The sequence below is a fragment of the Aythya marila genome, assembly GCF_965140915.1.
Source record: "Aythya marila genome assembly, chromosome: Z".
Lineage (NCBI taxonomy): Eukaryota > Metazoa > Chordata > Aves > Anseriformes > Anatidae > Aythya > Aythya marila.
The window spans coordinates 69523184-69550228 of NC_139080.1; the positions used below are offsets into that span (position 1 = coordinate 69523184).

Genomic DNA, 27045 nt, shown 5'->3' on the forward strand with positions numbered 1-27045 from the left:
TACACGCGATATGTTTTCCCCTAAGGGCTGGTAGGGCTCAGTTTCTGGTACTCCATGCTTGTCGACACATTAACGTGTCTTTGAACACTCCTCTTCTCCTTGGCTTTATTTTCAAGCACAAAATCTCCAACTAGAAATAAATGACAGCTTTGCAGTGCAGGGATAAATTGTTTTGACAAAAAAGTTACAGGGATTTCAAAGGGAAATTCAAACATCAACATCAAATCTTAAGACACTTTTGAAAGGGTTTCCTGTTTTTCCAATCCTTTAGGGATGGTGAGTTCATGCAGAGCTTGCTGAGAGGTTGCTTACATGAGGAGAGCAGCTTATGGCAGTAATGGCATGTCTGCAAGCAGCAGAATTGGTAACAGAAACTGAGCTAAGAGCAGGCTTCTTGCTTCAAATCACATGCCAAAACCACACAAGAGTTTCAAAAACATCAACTTCCAGAAGATGGAGCTGCCCTTCTTAGCAGCCTGCATCAAGAGACATATACAGTGCAGAGGGCTGCTCAGCAGAAGACTCGGGTACAGCAGTCGGTTTGTGTTGGTTCAAACTGGTCTTCAGCACAGTAGTGATGTGCCCCTTGCAGGGCAGGATTTGTCCCCTAGGTGAAGGTCTCTGCAAGCAGTGGAATTGTGGAGTGTCTCTGGTAATGGATGAGACCAAGCAGGATCACAGGTTGCTCTCAGTACTGTAGCAGGATGGGAGCTCTGAAGAACATTCCCACAGAGAGGAAGATGGGGATTTTTGTTAACAGTAAATTGAGCACAAGTCAGCAGTGTGCCTTGGCAGTGAAAAGGGCCAACTGTACCCTGGGGTGCATCAGGCACCGGACTGCCAGCTGGTCCAGAGAAGGGATTGTCCTGCTCTGGTCTGTGCTGGTGCAGCCTCACCTCTAGTACTGTGAGGTTTTATGCACCACAGTGTGAGAAGGACGTAAAACTATTAGTGTCCAAAGCAGTGTGCGGTGGTTTTACTCGGGTGGGCAGCCGAGCTCCACCACAACTGCTCTCTCACTCCCCCTCCTCAAAGAGGAACGGGGAGAAAATATCATGAAAAGGGCTCAAGGGTTGAGATAAGGATGAGGAGATTGCACAGTTATTATTGGGACAGGCAAAACAGACTCAGCATAGGAAACTTATAAGATTTATTGACTATTACTAACAAGCTAGAGAAGTGAGAAACAAAGGAAAGAAACCAAAAGCACCTTCCCCCCCCATCCACCCTCTTCCACCTCCTCCCCCCGAGCGGCGCAGGGGAACGGGGGAATGGGGGTTATGGTCAGTCTACAGCGCTTCTTCTCTGCCGCTCCTTCTCGGTCACTCTCGTCCCCTGTGCTGTGGGGTCCCACCCACGGGATGCAGTCCTTGATGAACTGATCCAGCGTGGGCTTCCCACAGGCAGCAGCTCTTCCAGAACTGCTCCAGATATGGGTCCGTACCACGGGGTCCATCCCTCAGGATGAAACTAGGGCGTGTGTCCCAGGTGGGCAGCTACAAACAAGATGCTGTAGCTTAGTGGCTGGTTGGCTAGTCAGGAGGAACACGTTGTCCTACAGCTGTGAGGGGAAAGTACATTTAATCTCTGGGTCCCTAGTCTGACCAAATGCAACCCTGCTTCTGCAGTTAGTGTACAAGAAGTTTTCTGTCATATCCAAAAGGGATATTTTCTGTTCACCTCCAAAAGGGAGGAATCCATGCAGCAGGGAAGAGGGAGTTTGTTGGGAAATGTGGGGAGCAGAAGAAAGTGTTGGAGGAGTCTGAAACATGAGAGTGAGCTTGGTAGAAAGGGGGGAATGGGGAGCGTTAGGGTAAGGGACAGATTAAAAGCAATTTCTGTTGTGGGGGGGTGTTTCTGTAGGAAATGACTCCTTTTTAGCAAAAAGCAACCAAAGTTTGCAAAGGACAGTGCTAACTGTTTTAAAGGCAACATGCTCATGATTCTTTTTCATGTTAATTCTGCTCTGTTTGAAATAACTGTTTCAACATATTTGAAAGTATTAGTGTTACAAAGTGCTATTTCAAACCTCAAAGTGGGGGCTTGCAGTTATTGTTAGTACGAACACAGAAACACTGTGAGGATCCTGGCTGATCTTCCAGTTCCACACTTGTACTAATCTGCCACGGAGAGTACAGTGATATTTCCAGTCACTGGAGAGTACAGTGATATTTCCAGTGTTATTTTTATCTCACTAGAATTCCCTTATATAGCTGTACTCCTTATTTTTAAGTAGTAGTTAAGGTTTCTGTTGTGATTGGTATGCAGTAACTCATTCTTTTTTGCTTGTTTTGCAGCCATCAGATGCTTTGATTTTGGGAAAGATAAAAAATGTGAGCTGTGTGCTGCTGGCAAGGTAAGTGAGCATCTTGAGGGATTTTATATGATGTTTTTAAGTTTTCTCAAAAATCTTCTCTTTTTACATGAGGTGAACTGAATTTTTACCCTGACTTTGTCAGGCCTGTATGTCAATCTGTACTTGGTACTCCTGTAGACTCTTCCAAGTCATCCGTTTTGATTACTGAGTCCTCTAGCTGCTACCTGCATTGCTTAGAAGGCTGCATCCCATGTAATTCTCCCTCCCTGGGTCATCTTTATTCAGATGTCTCTTACCATATTCACAGCAGATGCTGGAAGCAGGATCTGTAAATGAGTACATGGAATAGTAACACTGGCTAGCATAGCCATGGATATCTTGGATTAAAGTGCTAATAGGTGAAATATTAAAATGTTAATACAGTATCTGGACAACATGGTCTGAGCCAGCTGCTAATAACAAGGTCTATTAACAGTTCTCAAGAAGCAGAGGTGATGAATCAGGTCCAGGATCCATCCAGGTAGCCCAGGCAGGAGCAGTAGGAAACAGGGCCAGGACAGGGCTGGAGACAAGGCTGAAGCATTTGTGCAAAAATCCATCAAAAAAACAGGTCTGGAGACGAATGACAGCAAAGGTCTAAGAGCCATCCAGGAGACACGGCTGTGACACAGTTTGTGCAAAGAGAGATGGCCAGGGCCTGAGCCTGAGGGAGGGAGCACTGAGCTCATAGACACGGTGTGCCTGTGTGGAAGACAAAGTGTGAGGCTGGCCAGGGCAATTGTGACCTATTTGCAGTTAATGTCCTGACTCTTTTCATGCTAGTATTTTTCCGTTAATCAGATGACTGTTTCCAACTCCACGTTTCTGCTTGTGGTTTGCTGGCATGTTTTATTATGCCTGGGAAACATTTTCTAAAATAAAAAAAAATACTAAGCCAAGGTCACATGGTTGTGCTATATCAGAATAGACCTTGGGCTACAGGTGGCTGAACCACTGTGGTGTGAGTTATTTCTTCACTGGGTTTTATGACCATTCACATATGAGTCCCACAAGTTTATTTTTGGGACCAATGTACCTGTACCTTTGCTTAGTGGTTTTTGGGGGAGAAAGGGAAGTTAACTTTGAACACCAGATTAAAAAAAAAATATATATATATATATATTTATTTATTTATTTATATTTATATATATTTATATATATATATATTCTGGAAGGGAATTATTACAGCTACAATATTAAACAATAAATCTACACATTTGCTAGCTTATCAGAAATGCTAATGACAACGCGGGAATCCTGCCTGACAATACTTGGTTGTGCCATGTGCAATTCCCAATTCCTGACTGATCAAGTTTTTCAAACTTTTTGCTCTCTCTGAAGGAGCTAATTGGGAAATTAAGTTCCCCCTTTCCTCCTACATATTTTGGAACAACTTTCAAATATGTTTAATGGGAGTAATGCATCTCTGTAGTGATGACAGAGATAAAATGAAAGCATGTTCTTGTAAGACTTAAGTATTTTCTGTTTTGGTGAAAAAATGATTCTGAAATGATGCAAAGTCATTCTTCTAATTTATGAAAATGGACAGATCATTTTAGAAGCAAAGAGAAAAATCTGATGATACACTACTGTTTTCTCTGAGAGGGTGACATTAAAACAGGGTATGTTTTCTGCTTCTAATTTCCTGTGATGTTCCACTCTTTTCTAGGTTAGAGAACACAAGCAATGCTTGAGTAGAAATTCTGTAGAGTTGTATATAAATCTTATAAATCTGTTGTAGTGTGTGGAAGATGTAATATTGCTATTCCCTGGGTATTCAGAATCTATGAAAATGGGTTACAAATTTCAGAGAAAAATGTTTTTTGTACCCTTAAAGATGCTAAAGTGTATTTCAGTTGTAGTTTCAAGAATTTTTTCATTACAATCTCAAAGTTCAACTTGTAAAAAAAAAAAGCTACATCATTACTTCTTGGTTCAAATATTATGAGAATCTTAATACAGTTAAGAAAACAAGCTATGCCCCAAGTTGCTGAAATGATCAGTTCCACCTCCAGTGTTGTTTAGAGAAACTACATTTCCTAGAATTCCATTTATCTGAGAGAACAAAGGCAATTCCAGTCTGATTTATTTGACTTGCTGTCAACATGCATCTTTGTAGACATGGAAGACATCATACAATTATGCCATCAAATGTCAATTACCGTGCCAATATCTGGGCTTTAAAAGAGGAGAATTGTTCACATGTTTTGGTGACTACTGCCTGCGGTTCATTACGAGAAGAAATACAACCAGGTGATCTTATCATGATTGACCAGTTTATTGACAGGTGAGTACAATCTGGTTTTAATTTTGTACTTAGTTTGGGAGGAGAAAAAAAGGTATGAGCAGGGTTAAGCTGTATAAAAATACGTTGATGTTAATTAAGCTTTTGTGGAATGAGGTGATAGTCTCAGTTCTCATGGCATCAAGGGACATTCATACAAGAAGGCACAATAGGAAGCAGGAATGAGATTGGAAGTCTAGCTCTAACAGGTACTGAAGAAATAACCAGACTTTGAAGAATGGTCTCAAGCAAACCAAAATACTGCTGCTTGGGAAGAGTCTGCTGAAGAAAAGAGGTCTCCTTGGATGTGAGGGAGGAGCATTGTAAGAGCACAAAGCACGACAAGCTTCAGAAAGATTCTGAAATGAAATGGAGAGGTGCAAGAAGGAACTCAGTAGAGTAGGATGCTGGTAGAAAAAAAGATACAGTAATAATGAGGCTGTATACAGGAGAGATGAAAACCAACATTGTGGTAAAAGATAGAGGGTGATTTTAAAACAAGAATTCATGCTAACATTTTTTATTTTTTAAAAATCATAAGGAAGTATTGTTTTCTAAAGTCTGTACTCCCATCAGTAACCCCTGCTTGATTATTCAGTGATTTGAAAAATCCAAACAAAATTCAAAAGGAAGAAGTAACATTTAAAGATCATCAACGACACCAAATAATTCAGAAGTGCAGTTGCACATGTTTACAAGTCAATTTAATATTAATATTTATAGTTGTATTATATACTAAAGTCGTATCTCTGTGATCCATCTAGTTTTAAGTTGGAATGGTTTTTGGAGTGGTTTATGAGGATTCTTTGTGCTTATATGAGACTGCTTGCAATATTTCATTGCCAGCTGAACATGTCTACTTGTTTTCTGCAATGAGGTGTTATTCAAATTCTGACGTACTGATTTTTTGTGTAACTCAAATGTTTTTTCTTGTAAGAGAATGTATTCTAGGTACAGTGTATCTAAATGACTAAGTACCGTGAAAGAACAAGCCTCATATAGACTGCTTTGTGTTATATTGGAGTTGATTTCTGAGCGGAGAGTAGCTGTATTACTATCAGTGGATGGGATTTTTTCCTTTTTTATTTTTTTGCTGAGGCTAAAAGTATTGAGGCTGATCACTTTATTTATACAGACTAAATCATATTCATCCTTATTCTGCCAATAGTACTTGGAAGTGAGCAATTTTATATCACTATTGGTTGATGGAGGAAATGCTAAACAAAAGCATGTGGTTTGGATGATTGTGAGTAAAGCATATATTATTTTGACAACATTATAATCTAGCAGGCTCAAAGGTAGGTGTGAGGAGCCTAACTATGCTAAACCTTGATCTGCGTGCATGGTAAGAAGTAGCCCAGAGAGACCACAATTTTAAACAAGAAAGAATTGGGATGGTAGCAGGGTTATTGTCTGGTACAGATGAGGGGTGGAAGTATAGAGAAACTAACTCATGCAGAGGTCAGTCAGAAAGACAATGACAGAGACAGGAAATGAACGCAGATATGAAATCTGAGAGCATACTTCATCCAAAATGTAATTTTCAAAATTAATGATTCATTTTGAAGCTAGCTGATCTCCCACAGCTTTACATTTCCAAGCACTTGCCAGTCTGCATGAAAGACTTTCTGAGCTAGGAAGGAAATAACCAGCTTTATTAAGTTTGGATATTAGGAACATATCCCTTTCAAGAAAAAAGAAGAAAAATAAAGAAAAACATTTATATAATAAAATTGTAAAGTTACGTGTTGAGAAGAGGATTGAAAGGACGTTGATGGTTAAGGTTGTGTTAAAAAAGCCTTAATGGTATCCTGGGCTGCATTACACAAAGCATCACTAGCAGGTGGAGAGAAGAGATCCTTCCCCTCTACTCAGCACTGGTGAGGCCACAGCTGGAGTGCTGAGTCCAGTTCTGGGCTTCCCAGTGCCAGAGAGACATGGCCATATGGAATAGAGTCCAACAGAGGGCCATAGAGATGATAGAGGGAGTGGAGTATGTCCCCTGTGAGGAAATGCTGAAAGAGCTGGGACAGTTCAGCCTGGGGAAGAGGAGGCTCTCATCAGTGTCTATAAATAAATACCTAAATAAATAAATACCTTTAGGTATAAATACCTAAAGGGAGGATGCAAAGAAGATGGAGGCAGACTCCTTTCAGGGGTTCCCTGTAACAGGACAGGAGGCAGTGGGTACAAGCTGCAGCAGAGGAGGTTCCCTCTGAGCAACATGAAGCACTTCTGTGCTGTGAAGGTGCCTGAGCACTGGCACAGGTTGCCCAGGGAGGCTGTGGAGCCTCCCTCCTTGTGGATCTTCAAAAAGACACCCAGACATGGTCACAGAATCACAGAATGTTAGGGATTGGAAGGGACCTTGAAAGATCATCTAGTCCAATCCCCCTGCCAAAGCAGGAACACCTACATCAGGTCACACAGGAATGCATCCAGGTGGGTTTTGAATGTCTCCAGAGGAGGAGACTCCACAACACCCATGGGCAGCCTGTTCTGGTGTTCTGTCATCCTCACCATGAAAAAGTTTTGTCTGATATTTAAGCAGAACCTTCTATGTTCCAGCTTACACCTGTTGCCCTTTGTCCTATCATTAGATTTCACTGAGAAGAGCCTGGCTCCGTCCTCCTGACGCTCACCCTTTACGTATTTATAAACATTAATAAGGTCACCCCTCACTCTCCTCTTCTCCAAGCTAAAGAGACACAGCTCCCTCAGCCTTTCCTTGTAAGGTAGATGCTCCACTCCCTTAACCATCCTTGCGTCTCTGTACAGGACTCTCTCAAGCAGTTTCCTGTCCTTCTTGAACTGAGGGGCTCAGAACTAGACCCGGTATTCCAGATGTGGTCTCACCAGGGCAGAGTAGAGGGGGAGGAGAACCTTTCTCGACCTACTAACCGCATCCCTTCTGATACACCCCAGGATATCACTGGCCTTCTTGGCCACAAGGGCACAGTGCTGGCTCATGGTCATCTCACTGTCCACCAGCACACCCAGGTCCCTCTCCCCTTTGTTGCTCTCCAGTAGGGCAGTCCTCAACTTACACTAGTGTCTGGGGTTGTTCTTGCCCAGATGCAGGACTCTACACTTCCCCTTTTTATATTTCATTAAGTTTCTCCTTGCCCAATTCTCCAACCCATCAAGTTCCCACTGGATGGCAGCAGCCTTCTGGCATTTCCTCTCAGTTTAGAGTCATCAGCAAACTTGTTCTCAGTGCACTCCATTCCCTCATCCAAGTCGCTGATGAATGTGCTGTATAGTACTGGTCCCAGTACCAACCCCTGAGGAACTCCAGTAGATACAGGACTCCAACTCAACTCCGTCCCATTGACCACAACTCTCTGGCTTCTTCCCTTCAGCCAGTTCACAGTCCACCTCACTACCCAATCATCCAGACCACACAGGTCTGCAATGTACTTGAAGAAGCCCTTTCTGTTGTCCCTGACCCCTCTTGCAGAGGTTTAATTCGAAGGAGGCCTTAACTTTCCTAGTTGCCTCCCTGTGTCTGACAACAGTCTCATATTGCTCCCAAGTGACCAGCCCCTCCTTCCATGATCTGTAGACTCTCCTCTTCCACTTGAGTTTGCCCAGCAGTTCCTTGTTGAAGCATGCAGGTCTCCTGGCTCCCTTTCCTGACTTCCTACCTGTTGGGATGCTCTGTTCTTCAAGGAAGAAGCAGTCCTTGAAAGCTAACCAGCTATCTTGGGCTCCTTTTCCTTCAAGTACCTTGTCCCATGCGATTTCCCTAAGCAATTGCTTGAAAAGGCCAAAGTTGATCCTACTAAACTCCAGGGTTGCAAGTCTGCTTGGTATTCTGTTCATGCCACATGAGATCCTGAACTCCACCATCGCATGGTCAGTGCAACCAAGGCTGCCCTTAACCTTAACTCCTTCAACCAACCACTCCTTGTTAGTGAGGACAAGATCCAGCAGCGCTCCTCTCCTAGTTGGCACGCCCACCATTTGCATCAGATAGTTATCATCAGTGTTCTGGAGGAACCTCCTGGTCTGTGGATGGCTGGCTTAGTAGGCCTCCCAGAAAATGTCAGGGTAGTTGAAATCCCTCATGATAAGCAGGTCCTGGGCAACTTGCTCTGGGTGTCCCTGCTTGAGCAGGGGGTTGGACCAGATGGCCTCCAGAGGTCCCTTCTACCCTGATTCTGTGATTCTCTGATTACAGGTGGTGACTGAGTGATTGCCATTGTACTGATATTTTTGTTCCCTTCAAGAATATTACGGTTTTGGACTTTTGTAAATTTATTGTTTCCTATTATCATTTGTCTCTGTTCTTCTCCCTTGAGTATATTTTCTGCTTTTCCAGGACAACTAAAAGACATTATACTTTGTATGATGGTCAGTGTTCCGCTCTTCCAGGAGTATGTCATATTCCAATGGCAGAGCCATTCTGCACCAAAACCAGAGAGGTTAGTGAATTTTGTAGATGTATTTTAAAATGTTATATTTTTATTATACTTGTTACGTATGGTGTAGTAGTCTAATTACCCACGATCAGAATATGGAGATAATCTCCTCCTCTTCCTATTTCTCAGATATGTCATGATATTAAAGAAAATTGTAAAATTTGGAAGGTATGGGAAGTAAAAGATCTTGTAGGATCTAAAGTAGGTACTTGAAACACTTTAAGAAGACACTTGGCAACCTAGATTTCTCCAGAGTCTTAATAGCAGGGCAAAATATCTTTATTTCTTGTGTAAATGACAAGAGAGCAACAGTGTGGACTAAATACGAAGACAGAATTAGAAATTATTTCCTTTCCATTCTAAATGAAACAGCGTCTTTGGCTAAGACACTCTACATACTTGCAGTACAGAGAATTAAGAATAATACTTCAGTATTCACAGAAATACCAATATTTCATTTGTGCTTTTGTGCATTGCTAGTCATGGTAGAGAGTAATGGCCTTGTTTAAAGGATATTAAACATAGAAACTGGCCAAATTACATTTGCCTTTAGTTCTTAAATTTTGCTTCTCTTAATTTAGTCACTTCAAGATTTTCAGGCTTAGAAAACACGTAGAATAGTGTGAACTGCTGCTCTGCTTTTCAACACCTTTATAAACTTCTGGAGTGTATCTGATTAAATATGCCTTCTCAGTGTATTCTTACATCTGAGAAAAAGCAAAGGTGAAGATTGAACTCAGTGTTTTGTGCCATTGTGGAATTCTCTGATCAGAAGCTGCAGGGAGTTACATTCTCAAGGGCCACAGGAGTATTTGCAAGATTAGTCATGTACATCCAACAAATTCACTCTCCGTACCATCAGTTACAACAATGAACAGGTCAAAACTGAATTACGAATCAAGTGACTCAATCTGTACCCTAAGCATCTACAAATATTTGTATTGCTGAGCTATTCTGCTTGTCACCATTTCACTTCACTGCCATTAAAAGCTATTTTTGTTAATTAGCCAAGGGACAATGTGGATTTGACATATTAACCCGTAGGTCCAAGTGTTGTTAGCGGAACATTTCAGGGCACTAGGAATGAAGGTGAAGTAAAGAATTTTTAAAGCTGAAGAGGAAACAGACTGCTATATATTATATATGTGACTATTCATACCCTTCTTCCACTAGGCAGTAAATTATGCAAAATAATTTGTAGTTTACAAGAAGCAAGAGCCTAGCCACATGCTGTTATCAAAGATTAGGTGCCGTATAGTTGTTTACTGACTTTGAGCATGTCATGTCACAACAGATTCAAGGATTTTATTGACATCTAACTGTAAACTTTATGTAATGGTTTAAAAACAGTGTTATTACTGAAATGATTAGCTATACTTCATTCTGTTTCTTCCTCATTTTTTAGAAAGCATAAGTAGATACATATAAGCCATTTCCTGAGGATGCAGGAAAAGTGCACCAAGGCTGGTTTCATCTGATTGTTAAGTATCTATCAACAATGCTCTTTAGATATTAATTTTTGTAAAAAAAAAAAAAAAAGAGCAGAGAAATGCTACTTTTTCAGAGAACAAACATTTAGGTACTTCCCAGTCTCACATGTAATCATTATCTCATTAGCTCGTGCATTCTAATCAGCTTAACAGATGTTTTAAAGAAATGTTGTTTTGAGCTCCTAGAGAGGCTGAAAAGAGATGCTTTGACTTTGTTTGGAAATATCAGATAAAAGTGAATTGATTTTTTTTCCAGGAAGTGTCCCTGAAAAGTGTTGGAATTATTTCAGTTTTCCCTGATTGAGGGGACTATCATAGCTAAATGCAGTAGCAATTAAACCAAAACTGTTAATGTAGTAAGCTAATTAAGGAATTTGCATGAAAACATTTGAAAACTTTTTATTAAATTGCATTTGTGCAAATATGTGGGAAAATTCCATTGTATTTTTACACAATGTAAATCAAATGAGAACCTGAAAGTGATTTATCTTTTCTGTGATTGCAGGCTTTTGAATAACATAGTCTGCCTTGGTTGTTACTACTTCTAGAAACAGCAGCATCTTATGAGGACTGGAGTGGTAACTTTATAAAGCATTTCAGGGAAATACTTCCCAACTCCTCTTGTTTAAGTGAAATCACAGCTGAAGATTTTTATTCATTTATTAATAACACATAATTAACAGGCAAACAGTGAATTATATGTTCAGAATCAGTATAAGGGATAAGGCACAATATTAGATACAGCATGTTAATAAATACATACAAATTTCTAAAAGTCCTTCTGTGGCTGATCTCCTAAAAGTGTCATTTAGGGCCATCTACGCGTATGCACCCAGTTACATGCACAAATGCCCTTCCCCAGCATATGTGGGTTGCAAACATACCCACCCTCTTTGGGGATGGCAAGTTTGCCTACACATCTGCTGTGGGGTAGTGTGCTCCAGCAGACATTTCAGAAGTCCATGATGCTGAGAAGACAAGGCCTTTCTTTGCATGGTCATTTTAAGCAGGTGTCATTACTGTTACTTTCCTACTCAGGTCAGTTGTGGATTTTCTAGTCCCATTTACCCATGCTGGTACGCTCTCACTCTTACGGTATCAACTATTGCTTCCCAAGCCATGTACCAAGAATGGAAATCATGATGATGATTTCATCATCATGATGTACGTGATCCTTGTTGGAAATGTAAGGACTATTAAAAAATAAAAATAAAAATATACACGTACAGCTCAGCCACAAGCAATAGGGAAAACGTAAAAGTTTCAGATTCCCAGGGTACTCTTTAAAGTATACACTTAGAAAGTTTTGTAAACTTTCAAAAAGTGAATTTCATATTTTCCCCATCTTAACTCCAACACTGTGGCAATGCAGTGCTTGGTGGTGTAAGCCTGTAGCATTTCATGATTCTGTTCTTAAAGTAAGCAAAGCCTAAATATAACTAAATATAAATATAACAGAATGTTTCTGTTTTCCAATCTCCTTGGTCTACTCTGAAAACAGTAAGCCAAGTGATACAATCAAAATCAGGTGAACCCAATATCATTCTTATTAGTAATACTATTAATTTATCTTGCTGGATGAGAAAACTGAAACTAATTGTTGCATTTGGACAGCTGTAGCCATGTGAATACTGCTTAGTATCAGGGTAATATTTTTTTGTATATAAGATTTTATTTTTGTGTGTGTGTGTGTGTGAGATGCAGAGCAGTGCACCAGGGAAATTATTTGCTTTTCCTTATATTGGCATGCTTTGCAGGTTCTTATTGAGATTGCAAAGAAGCTTGGGCTGCAATGTCATTCTAAGGGGACAGTGATCACAATTGAAGGCCCACGTTTCAGTTCTCGAGCAGAAAGCTTGATGTTTCGCAGCTGGGGAGCTGATGTTATCAACATGACCACAGTGCCTGAAGTGATACTCGCAAAAGAAGCTGGAATGAGTTATGCAAGTATTGCTATGGCAACAGATTATGACTGCTGGAAGGAGCATGAAGAAACAGTGAGTGCAACTTTTTTCCTCTGAGTCTTGTTCAAAAGGATCTGGATGAGAACCTTTATGTAGTTTTTGGCAGAGGTCACATACTAAATTAAATCTGGTTTTACTTAGTGTTGAAGAATTACTCTGGAGTAACAATTGTAAAGTAAGAACAGAAACAGATGTTGCTACCTCCTTCATTTTTATAAACTCGCCTTACTGCTAGCAAACCATTTAGCACCTTGTGTCTGAATCAAGGGGGCTGTATGTATGAAGTTAGTGTGAGATTGTCTCTTGTAATCTGTCTGGTGTTTTTTCTTTTGCAACTCTTTGCAAAAGGTTATGTCTTCTTTAGTTCTTTTTCTTGTGGAATACACTTGGGCCAAACTACCAGTGAAAAGCTTCCACAAATAGCCTGTTAAATCATAGTCATCATAGAAAGGAACAGCAGAACTTTACTGCATGATACAACAGAGCCAATTTAGTTGGACACCTGATAATTTGCCTAAGTAACTGGAAAACTTCTCTCTCGATTTTTATGTATACAAATAAATTCTTTCCCACACCCCTGTACAGTATCACTTAAACTACTTCTAATTTCTCAGATGCATTCTGAATCTTGCCTCCATTTTTCTGCAGCACTGTTTGAACATGGACTGAGCACTGCTGCAAAAACACTAGTAAATAGAGATGACATAGATTTTTGTGGAGCCAGCAGTTCCTGAGGCATACGCTTCCATAATATAAAACTACTTAGTATCAGATACAGCTTAGCACACATAGAACATTTATTATTATTAAATTGAATTTCTGACTATCCAAAATATTTTTTATCCTCTAATATTCATCAGTACACAAAAAAAAAGTATCAAGTCTTTGGTAAAATTAATACACACATCTGTACTGTGCTATAATAAAGAGCCCTCTGTGACATTTTACTTCAAGTTCCCTGTAACACAGGGAGAACAGAACTGGTGACTTCTCTGCAAATTCCACAGAGATTTAATAATTACTTGTTTTACTTAGCTTTTGCTTTTTCTTATTTTTTTAGGTTATCACTTTATCCAGATGTGTTAGTTTTAGTTTATTATGATTCATAAATACGCCTAGAAAGCAATATGTTTTTTCTCTAGTGACTTTACTTGTAATGTGTTCAAATTAAAAGCTCAACCAACATTTTTTTTGAGTATGAAGTTCATAGGACCAAGCTATAACATACAATCAAACGTACACTCCCAGAGGAAAGAAGTTTTAGCAGCTAAAATGATCATGACATTTTAAAATACATACTGTGTTTTTGTCTGTGCTTCACCTTTTCACTTAGAGCTGGATTAGTTGAATAAATTTAGTTGGAGCATTTAAATGTGTGCCATAAAAAATGAATTACCACTCAGTTCAATTTCATTTGTAGGTTTCAGTGGATAAAGTTTTAAAGACGCTGAAAGAGAATGCAAATAAGGCTACTAGCATACTCCTTAGTGCTATACCTCTGATAGGCTCCATGGAATGGACAGACACCCTGCACACCTTGAAAGTAAGTACACATATAAGGCCAGTTTGTACTGGGGCAGCGTATGCATATGTACAAGTCATGTAGGTGTATGCTGTAAAATGTTTCTGATTAAATCATAATTTTTTTAACTAGGTGCTTTAACAAACCAAATCTATTCAAGATGGACAAATATATTCATTAAGAGTTTTACAAACTTTGCTGCAAAAATTCAATTTTAGCTTCATTTTCATGGCAAGAGTTATGAAAGGTAAAAAGATTAAAGACATCTATATATGGACACTGAAGTATACGCTTCACAGCACAGTGTACTGGTTTAACCCAACCAGCAGCTAAGCACCACACAGCCATTCACTCCCCCTGCCTTCATCCCCCATGAAATGGGGGAGAAAATCAAAGGGAAAAAATCAAAAGGAAAGCCTGTGGATTGAGACAGAAACAGTTTATTAGGATAGAAAAGAAAGGAAAATAATAATGATAATAGTACTACTAATAATAATGTTTACAAAACAAGTGATGCACGATGCAATTGCTCACCACCTACTGACCGATACCCAGCCTATCCCCAAGCAGCCGGTCCCCCTGCCCCGGCCAGCTCCCCCATATTAATTGTTCAGCATGACATCAGATGGTATGGAATACCCCTTTGGCCAGTTTGGGTCAGCTGTCCTGGTTCTGTCCCCTCCCAGCTCCTGCTGTACCCCTAGCCTGCCCACTGGCAGGACAGAGCAAGAAGCTGAAAAGTCGTTGGCTTCGTGTAACCACTGCTCTGCAACAATTAAAACATAGGTGTGTTACCAGCATTGTTCTCATCCTAAATCCAAAACACAGCACCATACCAGATACTAGTAGAAAAATTAACTCAATCCTAGCCGAAACCAGGACACACAGGTAAGATAAAAATTTTGGCGAGTATACTGCTGAGAAACCTTTACATCTGCTCAGCTATAGATTAAGTCCTGGAACAATGGAAGACCAAGTGTTGAAGACTGAAATGAATCAAAAACATTGTGTTCTCTTTAACGTGTATAATGTGAGGAGTTTGTTACAAAATATGTGTAATAGCCAGATTGAAATTATTAGAACTGGATTCACCCACATGCTTTCAGATCCAAAGAGCATGAAAAAAAGAATGGAAAATAATATTATTCAATAATACCTTAGTGATGGATTTCTTAGGCAGATTTTTTTCTGAGACTAGAGTTTCCTTTTATGTTTTTTTAACATTGCCACAGTTTCACGGGAGTACTTGAGATTCCTTTCTGTCTACAGGATAGAGGAAGGGAACAATGTTAAAATTGTTTGGATGTCTGTCCAACTTCTTAAGGTTCTTGTGACAAATAGCTACTTCTGACAGTCCAAGTGTGTGTAGCATGAGATGAACTGAGGATTACATTGGGATGGTGTGTGAGAGAGCGAAAGAGAATTGGAATGTGAGAGAGAGTACAGAAGTGTGCCAGAAAGAGGTGTTAGTGGAAGCAGCATTCTGAAAAGGAGGAAGCCTGTTGGGGAAACAAAGGAGTCCAATCTCTGATGCTCTTTCCACTTAAAGGTTCTTTCTTTCTCTTTTCTAAAAATTACTATGTTTACGGAAACTTAAACAAGTAAGAAAGACAAAACCAGACATGTCCATGTGTACCTGAAAGTGTTCCCTGAAACTCAACTATCAACAGAATTGTCTGTGCTGTCAAAATCTTCAGTGTCTTTTGATGGGTATAAAAATTTGTTTCATTTCTGGTCTGGTTCTCTTGTCAGTGATTCTCATATGTGGTTTAGTCCATGTCCTAAAAGAAAGACTTACTAAGTTAAATTCCCTGCAGATTCTTGTAAGCATACTTGAACAGGTCAGATTCATGGAATTTCAACCCCAAACCCTGAAATGAGTGACTTTGGATTACGTTTTCAACTTCTCCTCACTTAAGTTCCAGTTATCAGGAATAGCTATTAGTTGTTTTTCATGTCCCCTCTACACATCTGTGAGAGGCAACAACATTTTCCCCTTCCTCTGTGCAGTCTTTGGGAAGTTGTGGCATAAATGGAAAAGGGAGGCAGCAGTACCAGTATTCCTTCTCCCTTCTAATCCACACAAAGCATTTTCAGAGGACTTAACTACATTTTTTGTTAAATACTAGCTGTAAAAAAAAAAAAAATCCTCTGGCAACTACTTTAAAAAATGTGCTAGATATACCTCAGCTATTTTATTCATGGTGGTGTGCAAGGACCTTATAGAATCATAGAATCATAAAGGTTGGAAAAGACCTCCAAAATCATCTGGTCCAACTATCCCCCTACCAGCACTATAACCCACTAAACTATGTCCCTAAGCGCCACATCCAGACTTTACTTGAACACCCCCAGAGACAGTGACTCCACCACCTCTCTGGGCAACCTGTTTCAATGCCTGACTGCTGTTTCTGAGAATAAATGTCTCCTAATTTCCAATGTGAACCTCCCCTGGCACACCTTGAGGCCATTCTTTCTTGTCCTATCACTGGTTATCTGTGAGATGAGGCCAACCCCCAGCTCCCCACAACCTCCTTTCAGGTAGTTGTGGAGAGCTATAAGGTCTCCCCTGAGCCTCCTCTTCTACAGACTGAACAACCCCAGTTCCCTCAGCAACTCCTCATAGGACTTGGCTTCCAAGCCCTTACCCTTCTCTCGACACGTTTCAGGGCCTCGATGTCCTTCTTGTAGTGAGGGGCCCAAAACTGAACACAGGACTCAAGGTGTGACCTCACCAGAGCAGAGTACAGGAGGACGATCACCTCCCTGCTCCTGCTGGCTACACTATTCCTGACACAAGCCAGGATGCTGTTGGCCTTCTTGGCCACCTGGGCATGCTACCAGCTCATGTGCAGGCGAGCATCAACCAACACCCCCAATGCCAAATCTTTTTCCTCTGCATAGCTTTCCAGCCACTCTGCCGCAAGCCTGTGGTGTTGCATGGGGTTTTTGTGGCAAAAGTGCATGACCTGGCACTTAGCCATGTTGAACCTCATCCCATTGGCCTCTGCCCATTGACCTATCCTGTCCAGATCCCTCTGCAGGGCCTCCCTACCCTCCGGCAGATCGACACTTCCCCCCAGTTTGTTGTCATCTACAAACTTACTGAGGGAGCACTCAATTCCCTCATCCAAATCATCAGTAAAGATAGATAGAGAGTGGACCCCAACACCGACCCCTGGGGAACACCGCTCATGACTGGTCACCAGCTGGATTTAACTCCATTCACCACTACTCTTTGGGCCTGGCTGTCCAGCCAGTTTTTAGCCTAGCAAGGAGTGTACCTGTCCAAGCCATGGGCTGACAGTTTCTCCCAGAGAGAAACTGTGGAAGATTGAGTCAAAGGCTGTGCTGAAGTCTAGGTAGACTACGTCAACAGCCTTTCCCTCATCCCCCAAGCAGTTACAGAAGGAGATGAGGTTGGTCAGGTAGGACCCGGATTTCATGAACTTTCCCAAATAAATAATGCTGCAAAGGTACTGAGGGATCTAACTCCAAATCTGGAAGGTGTACTTGAATAAACAGTGAAATAGTGTCTTGTTGCTTCTGTTTGTATGATTGTCTCGATTCTTCATAGGGAATGAAAGAGCAAGTGGCTGGAAAGAACTGACACCAAGTGTGTAAGGTTCCCATACTCTTCTACCATTTCATTGTCAACTGTTTAAAACACCAATTCAATTGCTTTCTGCAGCTTTTGAACTACTATTTTCTGAAAGAAAACATGATACATGAAGAGGATGGAGCACTTCTTTCTAATGTTGCTTCTTAGGCTCCTTCTCTTAAGTGTCTGCTGCTACCTAGTATTAGTGATGACTTTTGAGATAGTTTCACTTTGACTTGGCAATTCTTATGTGTTTATGCTCTTTGCTGGTAGTGGCTTGGTTTGAGTGATAATATACTGAGAAAGGAAGTTGGTCTGAAGGTACTAAAAGTATTGGAAACAGGAACTAGGTATTGGCAGTAGGGGTTGAGATCTGATGTCAGGAGAGTAAGAGTCATACTGTTTCTGCTTTAATAGGACAAAGCAGTGTGGACAAGTGGCAGGAAAGTCTGAGGTTTGGAAGTGTTGCTTTAATTTTATTTTTTAGGAAGGGCTGGAAAGGCTAGCAATCTCTCTGAGACGTTAAATAGTGGTAGATGCAGGGCTGGTCCTGTGTTTCCATGTTTGTGGATAAGGAGAGAGGCAATTACTTGATACAGCAAAGAGAGAGAGATGTTTGTGCCTCATTGTGAGTATGTAGTTGAGCCATTAAGTTAAACATATCTTATTTTTGTTGATGCAAAATGTTATGTGGATTTTGTTCTGGCAGCTTTAAAGGTCAGCTGATGAGGGTTTTTTGAACATTTTCACAGGTACCTTTTCCCAATGCTTAAAGGCAGCACCTTGTGTGTGCCTTGTGAACTGTGCAAGCTTGTACTCAGCAGTCAGTTACCAAGAGAAACCCTGCCAGCTTACACTCAGGCTGCAGCTGGGTATCTCAAACAGGCATTTGCTGGTGTCTCTTTCTAGTGTTTGGGGAAGCATGTAAAACCATAAAATTCTGCGTGGATAAAACTTTTCCTTTCTGACCTCTGTAATCTGGCTACTGTGACTGGAGAGACTTCACCAGACAGGTGCAAAGGTGTTGCAAGGCTCCTTGCCCAGCTGCATTACTTGCCTCTTTCCCAAGAGGTGTGTTTCCTACTTAACCATACAAGCACATGGAGGTGTCACCTCTGAAGCTCACAGTGGCATTTCAGGAAACCCTGGATGTTGAAGCAAGGAAGTTCAAGGGCTGTTTTCCTGCTCATGGTTAGGCTGCTTGCCATCCATTCTATGTTGTGTCTTTTTGCCTGTGGTATGCCAATTAGTTTAAGCCTAATATGAATGTTAGCATTTTTTAACTACCAACACATCTTTAGGCCAGTATTTTGTGGCCATGTTGCTGTAAAAGGAGACCATTCTCCAGGCTCAGGTTACATGACTTTGAAAAAAAAACTTGAAGTAAACTTTTCTGTATGCACACTATCTTCCCAGCTGAGACACAGTCAGCATACAAAGCCCTTACTCTTTCAGAACAGGTGTGATCGCATTGTGTTTCTGTCATTGATCAGGAAACACAGATCATCCCAATAGTCCACATGTCTGACTGGTGTCGGGGAAATTTGTGATGAGTGATGAACAGCTTGTATGACTGGACTGTTGTCATGGAGGCCTATGTGCTTTTTAGGAAAGGCAGGCCAGGAAGGTGAGGTGGTGGAGTTGTACTTTATGTGAGAGAGCAACTGGAATGCATGAAGCTCTGCCTAGGGGTGGTTGAAGAGAGAGTTGAGAGCTTATGGGTAAGGATTAGAGGACAGGCTACCATGGCTGATACTATTGTGAGTTTTTGCTACAGGCCACCTGATCAAGAAGAGGAGGTAGATGAAGCCTTCTACAGACAGCTGGAAGTACCCTCACAATCACAGGCCCTGGTTCTTATGGGGGACTTCAACCACCCTGATATCTGCTGGAAAGACCACACAGCTTGGCAAAAACAGTCCAGGAGGTTCCTGCAGAGCAGTGATAACTTTTTGACACAGCTGGTGGAGGAGCCAACAAGGAGAGGTGTGCTGCTGGACCTTGTATTAACAAAGAAGGTCTGGCTGGAGATATGAAGGTTAGGGCAGCCATGGCTTGAGTGACCATGAGATGCTGGAGTTCAGGATCTTGCAAGGGAGAAGCAGGGCAAAAAGTAGGATCACAACCCTGGACTTCAGGAGAGCAAACTTTGGCCTCTTAGGGACCTATTTGGAAGAATCCCATGGGTGAGGGCCCTGGAAGGAAAGGGAGTCCAAAAGAGCTGGTCGGTATTCAAACATCACTTCCTTCAAGCTCAAGATCGATGCATCCCTATGAGTAAGAATGCCAGCAAAGGGGGCAGAAGACCTGCATGGATGGAAAAGGAGCTCCTGGCAAACCTCAAACACAAGAAGAAAGTATAGAGCATGTGGGAAAAGGGACAGGCCACTTGGGAGAAATATAGGGACATTGTCAAAGTATGCAGGGATGTGACAAGGAAGCCCAAGGTCCATTTGATTTTAAATCTGGCAAGGGATGGCAAGAGCAACAAGAAGAGCTTCTTCACATCCATCAGTAGTAAAAGGAAGATGGGAAAATGTTGGGCCTGCTGCTGAATGGGGTGGTGCCCTGGCAATGAAGGATACAGAGAAGGCAGAGTTGCAGAATGCCTCCTTTGCTTCGGCCTTCACCGCTAAGACCAGCCCTCAAGAATCCCAGGCCCTAGAGACAAAAGAGGAAGTCTAGAGAAAGGAGGAATTCCCGTTGGTTGAGGAGGATTGTGTCAGAGATCATTTAAGCAGACTTGACATCCACAAATCCATGGGCCCCCATGGAAGGCACCCACGGGTGCACTCTCCATCAACGTTTGAAAGGTCATGACGAACAGGAGAGGTGCCTGAGGACTGGAAGAAAGCCAGTGTCATGCCAGTCTTCAAAAAGGACAAGAAGGAGGATCCAGGCAACTACAGGCCAGTCAGCCTCACCTCATCCCTGGAAAGGTGATGGAACAGCTCATCTTGGAAGTCATCTCCAAGCATGTGGAGGATAAAAAGGTGATTGGGAATAGTCAGCATGGATTCACCAAGGGGAAATCGTACTTAACCAATCTGATAGCCTTCTGTAATGGGGTGACTGGCTTGGTAGATGCAGGGACAGCAGTGGATGTTGTCTACCTTGGCTGCAGCAAGGCTTTTGACACTGTCTCCCATAACATCCTTGTGGACAAGCTCAGGAAGTGCAAGATAGATGAGTGGACAGTGAAGTGGATTGAGGAGTGGCTAGAAGGCTGAGTTCAGAGGGTTTAGTCCGCAATGCAGGGGGTCGGTACTTGGTCCAATCTTGTTTGATTTATTCATCAGTGCCCTGGATGATGGAACAGAGTGCACCCTCAGCAAGTTTGCTGATGACCCAAAGCTGGGAGGAGTGGCTGATACCCCAGAGAACTGTGCTGCCATTCAGAGGGACCTGGACAGCCTGGAGAGATGGGTGATGAGAAACCTCATGAAATAGAACAAGGGCAAGTTCAGGGTCCTGCACCTAAGGAGGAATAACCCCAAGCACCAGTACATGCTGGGGGCTGACGTGCTGGAGAGCAGCTGTGTAGAGAGGAACCTGGGTGTCCTGGAGGACAGCACACTGACCATGAGTCAGCAATGTGCCCTTGTGGCCAAGAAGGCCAATGGTATCCTGAGGTGCAATGAGAAGAGTGTTGCCAGCAGGTGAAGGGAGGTGATCCTCCTTCTCTGCTCAGCCCTGGTGAGGCCACACCTAGAGTATTGTGTCCAATTCTGGGCTCCCCAGTACAAGAGGGGCATGAAGCTACTGGTGTAAGTCCAGCACAGGGCTACCAAGCTGATTAGAGGACTGGAGCATCTGTCATACAAGGAGAGGCTGAAAGCTGGGCCTGTTTAGCTTGGAGACGAGAAGACAGAGAGATCTTATCAATGTATATGATTATCTGAAGGCAGAGTGTCAAGAGGATGGAACCGGACTATTTTCAGTGGTGCCCAGTGACAGGACAAGAGGCAACGAGCACAAACTGAAGCACTGGATGTTCTGGCTGAATATGAGGGAGGAACTTTTTTACTGTGAGGGTGACAGAGCACTGGAATGGGTTGCCCAGAGAGGCTGTGGAGTTTCCTTCTCTGGAGATATTCAAAACCCCCCTAGATGTGATCATGTGCATCATGCTCTAGGTAACCCTGCTTGGCAGGGGGTTGGACTGGATGATCTCCTTCCAACCTTAACCACTCTGTGACTGTATGCACAGTTGGATCTTCTGGTCACTGAAAATATTTGTATAGTAAGATGATAATCATTGGCGGTTACTGCTGTAATGCCCACAAAATCATGGAGTTCAAGATCCTGTGGAAACAAAGAAGGCAAATAGCAGAGCACAGATGCTGAACTTGAGGTGAGCATACTTGTTTAACGAGTAAACAAGTAGGTAGCACCTCATGGGAGGCAGCTCTGAAGAGGCAAAGAGCTCTGGAAGGCTAGCAGATCTTTAAGGTCAGCATTCTCCAAGTGTAAGAGTGATCCAAACAGAGACCAATCAGGAAACAGGGAACAGAGCTCCAGTGCAAAAATGCAGAATTCAAAAATTGGAAGCAAGACCAAGCTACAAAGGAGAAATCCAGAAGCAAGACCAGAAAGAAAGGAGAAATCCAGAAGCAAGGCATATACAGATGGTTTGAGGGAAATGAAATCTTGCCTGTAATTGACACTTCGAAGGGACATCAAAGAAAACTAGAACATCTTCAGCCATTGTATGATTTCAAAAGCTGATCAAGGAAAATATGGGCTTACTACTGAATGAAGTAAACAAATTTGTAACAACAGACACTTTCCAAATGGAACTAGTATAATAGATTCTTATTATCTTTGTTGGGAAAAGTATTGGTGAGAGAGAAAAACTGACTTGTTGAAAAGATTCTTAGCTCACAACTGTGAATTGAGCTTTGTACTTTTATTGTGATAGGATTCATACCCTTGAGGTTTGGAAGAGAATCTGTGCTGAAATGGTAAAATGAACTTCATGTTGTAACTGATTTTTTTTACTATTTATGTGTAAGAAAATCAGCTTATAGTAGGGCATCAGATCTTCTGTGAATGCTCCTCAGGTGAACTTAATGACTATTTGAGGAATCCTGCAGATATTGCCTGCCTTTTTTAAACTACTGTACCAGCCTTTGTGAAATGATGTTTGTCAGAGCTCTCTGATAAGAGGGAATGGTCTATTCAGATAAGAGAGCTGTAAATACTATAGGATGGTTTAGACTGGGCAAGGTATACATAGACATATTTCAGCACACTTCATCTTTGACGTACTTGGACTATAATATGTTTGGTACCTGGCAAGTCAAATGGCATAAAAGTTAGCTTTTTCAGTCATTTTTTCTAGTTTATGATTGATACCTACATTCATAATGTATGTATCTCGAGCTCTGATCTTAAGGATGTTCTTGACTAATTTTCTTTCCCAAAAAAACTCCCAATCGGTGAGCCTACTTATATGACTAGAGTGAATTGGCTCAGGTGAATAAGGTGGAAAGTAAATTAATTGAGAGTTCACTTAACTGTAGTTGGATCAGTTTGTGTACTGTGGCCCTTGCAGGCTAAGGACCTCTCAAGAAAACTGAAGTTTAAAAGTTTATCAGGTCCTACTGTTGAATGTGGCTGATGTCAAAGTTGCCTGTCTCTGCATATCATGAACATTTAATTCACTCCCAATCAATGCACCTTTAGAGAAAGGTTTTCTGTTCTTGATAGCTCTACTTGAAAATTGTTGATGAACCAACCATGTAAAATATCATCTTGTTAGGGAACTTCACTTTCAGAGCATTCTGATGACATTTATGAAGAGCTTTATACGAATGCAATGTATGTAGATGAAAAACAAAAGCTGCACATTTTTTAATTTGTAGCCTGCAAGCCTAAAAACCTTAATTTTAGTCTTGTGTTTCTACAGTATGATCATTGGTTCTCAATACCAATGTGCACGTTACATACAGCTACATAAAGCTGTAGTGACAAGTTCTTGAACCCTCAAAATTCTTTTAACATCTATGGTGTTTGGGGAAGTTGGAGATGCTACACATATGGAAAGGGGTACACCTGTTTGCAAGCTGAATGGAAGCTATGTAGCCTGCCTTTACACTGAAAGTAAACCTATCAGAGGAGATACTCATTTACTTTGATTTTGTATTTCAGACAACTGTGCAGTGTTCAGTCATTCTGCCAAAGCAGTAACAGCCTGGATGGACTGAAGTTTGAGTCCTCACAAAGAAGAGTGGACTACTTCCAAATTTCCAGAGGGGATAATATCTTCGAATACCATGAAAAGTATGAAAGAATGGTGTAAACATTGACCAATTACAATGTATAAGACAGCTTTTGTAATCTTGGTCATGCTTAGTAATCTACAAAATAGTGAAAGTTAGGTTTTGAGTATGTTTTAAACTTGGAATACCTGTACTATATCATTTCATTGGACAGTAGAAAGCAGATTCACAAGTATGGTATTTGCTTTGCTATTTCTGCATCTTATTGTTTCATCTGATGGGGATACTGGTTACCATTCATTTCAGAAACAAACCAGAAAAATTAGTATGTAATTTCATAATAAAATTATACTATTTTTATACATTATCCATATTTTTATTTCAGTATTTTTGATACGCAGTTTTTTTGTTTGTGTGCTAGAAGAAACAGTTTAATAGTAGGAATCACCGAATGGTTTGAGTTGGAAGGGCCCTTAATGATGTGGTGTAATTGCCTGAAGAAACTAGAAAAATAAAACTAACATTCGCATTTTTAAGGAAAAGGTACAGCATTGAAGAGGTTTTCAGGGTAGGGCATAACTGCATTACCTGAGCGTTCCCTAGGCTTCCAACCTTAGATGCTATCGCGCTGGGGAAACTTGGTGTGCTAGCCCTAAGGAACAGCACGGAGTGTAGAGTGGAGACACCATGGCTAGGCTCTGTAATCAGGTGGGGCCTCGATTGTTCTTGTGCACAAAGCTGCACTTTTTGCCACCCTGAGCCAAAGACCTGTCATGTTTTGACAAATGCTGTACCCTACTGTACTTTTTGCTCATTATAATATAATTATAATACCAAAACACACCTGCATCCCAAAAGCTACCCGCCTCCAAGGTGCGACCACCGCTCACTGAGCATGCGCCCTGAATTTCTCGGAGCCTATTACTTTAAACGGAGACGGGAAAACTTTACACCAATCATAACTAAGATATGCTTGACTAGAGCCACTCAAGCTCCACCTAAAAGATAGAAAATAATATAAATTGGCCCAAGAGAAAGGGGATGTCAGGGAAGATACCACCGTCAGGGGAGATACCATCCCGAGGAAATACAACATCCTTAGGACCTCCTGACTCCTGGGATCAGTCGACGGGCTGAGCCTCTCTTCCCCCCCATTGGGATGCCTTTGGGTGAGATCTGAATACTTGCTTATAAATCTCTATAGAGTCTTTGATCCTTTTTACGCATTTATTTCTAGGCTGCACACCTGTAACACCTGTAACACCTGTAACATCTGTAATACCTTTAACACCTGTAACACCTGTGTATTTCATGCATACTAGCTTGCTTTTGCAGACAGTCACTATCGCTGGCAATCCAAAAGAACCTGATTATCTGTTGCTGTAATAAACCATACTTGATTGCATTGTGATAGCTCTCATTAAGTGCAACGAGGGTGAGGGTGGTTATCCGTGATAGTTCAGTGTTCTGAATCTAACCAGACCCCCGGACAGTTAATGCGTTGATAGTGACTGTCTGAACGGACCCCCAGACGGTTAACGTGTTTTTGGTGAATGTCCGACTGGTTCAGTACTCTGAATCCATCCGGGCCCGTAACAGTTAATCAGCTACACCCCTTAACACGACAAATGATAATCCAGTTCCACCCTTCCTGCCATGGGCAGGGACGCCTTCCAGGTTGCTCAAAGCCCCATCCAGCCTGGCCTTGAACATTTTCAGGGATGGGGCATCCACAATAATCATCATCATCATCATCATCATCATCATGGTTCTTTCACAGCTGCAGTTGTGTCATGAATGAGCAGTCTTATTACAAAAGTGTTAGCAAATGCCTATGCCAAATTTGTGCCTGAAGATGCAGTTATGTGATTTACAGAACTATATAGAAAGGTACTTCGCTGCCAAGGGCCTGAACACTGTGCTGGCCTTTTGCTGCTTCACTGACCTGAACAACCCTGGCTTTAGTTTCTATTTTAAATGATGAATGTACTTGAGTGCTTTGAATGTATGCATTTATTAAAACAGTTTGGCTTCAATAAAATAACCTGCTGATTCTTGTCAAAAAAATAAAACAAACATATCCTTCTCTGAACAGTGTGGAAAATTGATTTATTTTTTTCTGTATACATACTTCTAGTCATCCAGTGTGAATTTTGCTTGTCTAGCACTGACTTGCCCTTCATGGAACAAGTTGTGATACTTTGTAAACACCGCTTATTTACAGTAATTTTGGAACATACTGTACAACTTTGAATATATTGTGCTGCTTAGAACTTAAGATTCTACATCCATGAAACATCAAGTATCACTGAAACAAAAGTGGATCAGAATGCAAAACAAGCTAAGCAAGGAAAAAAACAGAAACATGAAAGGTACAGATTCTCCTAATAGTCACAGAATCATTTAGGTTGGGAAACCTCCAAGATCACCTAGTCCAACCTCTGACCTAACGCCAACAAGTCCTCTGCTAAACCATATCACTAAGCCCTACATTTAAATATCTTCTAAATACCTCCAGGGATGTTGACTCAACCACTTCCCCGGGCAGCCTATTCCAATGCCTAACAACCCTTTCAGTAAAGAAGTTTTTCCTAATATCCAACCTAAACCTCACCTGGCGCAATTTTAGCCCATTCTCCTTCGTCCTGTCACCAGGCACGTGGGAGAACTTTGCTACAGCCTGCTTTAAGGTACCTATAGAGAGTGATAAGGTCACCCCTGAGCCTCATCTTCTCCAGGCTAAACAATCCCTCAGCCGCTCCTCATAAGACTTGTTCTCCAGACCCCTCACCAGCCTTGTTGCCCTTCTCTGGGCTCTCTCGAGCACCTCAATGTCGTTCCTGTAGCAAGGGGCCCAAAACTGAACACAGTACTCAAGGTGCAGCCTCACCAGAGCCAAGTACAAGGGGACAATCACTTCCCCAGCCCTGCTGGCCACACTGTTTCTTATGCAAGCCAGGATGCTGTTGGCCAACTTGACCACCTGAGCACACTGCTGGCTCATATTAGCTGACTGTCAACCATCACTCCCAGGTCCTTCTCTGCCTGGCAGCTCTCTAACCACTCTTCTCCCAGCCTGTAGCTCTGCTTGGGGTTGTTGTGCCCCAGGTGCAGGACCCGGCACTTGGCCTTATTGAACTTCATACAGTTGGTATGCCCAGTCAGCCCATCAGTGCAGCC

The 27045-nt window shown here is 41.7% G+C and overlaps 1 protein-coding gene across 1 annotated transcript in view; it reads left to right on the plus strand.

Moving 5' to 3' along the window:
• MTAP (methylthioadenosine phosphorylase) overlaps positions 1 to 25945 on the plus strand; it is a 39401-nt gene extending 13456 nt beyond the window's left edge. The window contains exons 3-8 of the mRNA XM_082782615.1: positions 2298 to 2356; positions 4476 to 4643; positions 8965 to 9067; positions 12312 to 12551; positions 13939 to 14061; positions 23795 to 25945. Coding sequence (XP_082638741.1) covers positions 2298 to 2356; positions 4476 to 4643; positions 8965 to 9067; positions 12312 to 12551; positions 13939 to 14061; positions 23795 to 23833 — 732 coding nt within the window. The 3' untranslated portion in view covers positions 23834 to 25945. The remainder of the gene's footprint in view (positions 1 to 2297; positions 2357 to 4475; positions 4644 to 8964; positions 9068 to 12311; positions 12552 to 13938; positions 14062 to 23794) is intronic.
• The last annotated feature ends 1100 nt before the right edge of the window (positions 25946 to 27045 follow it).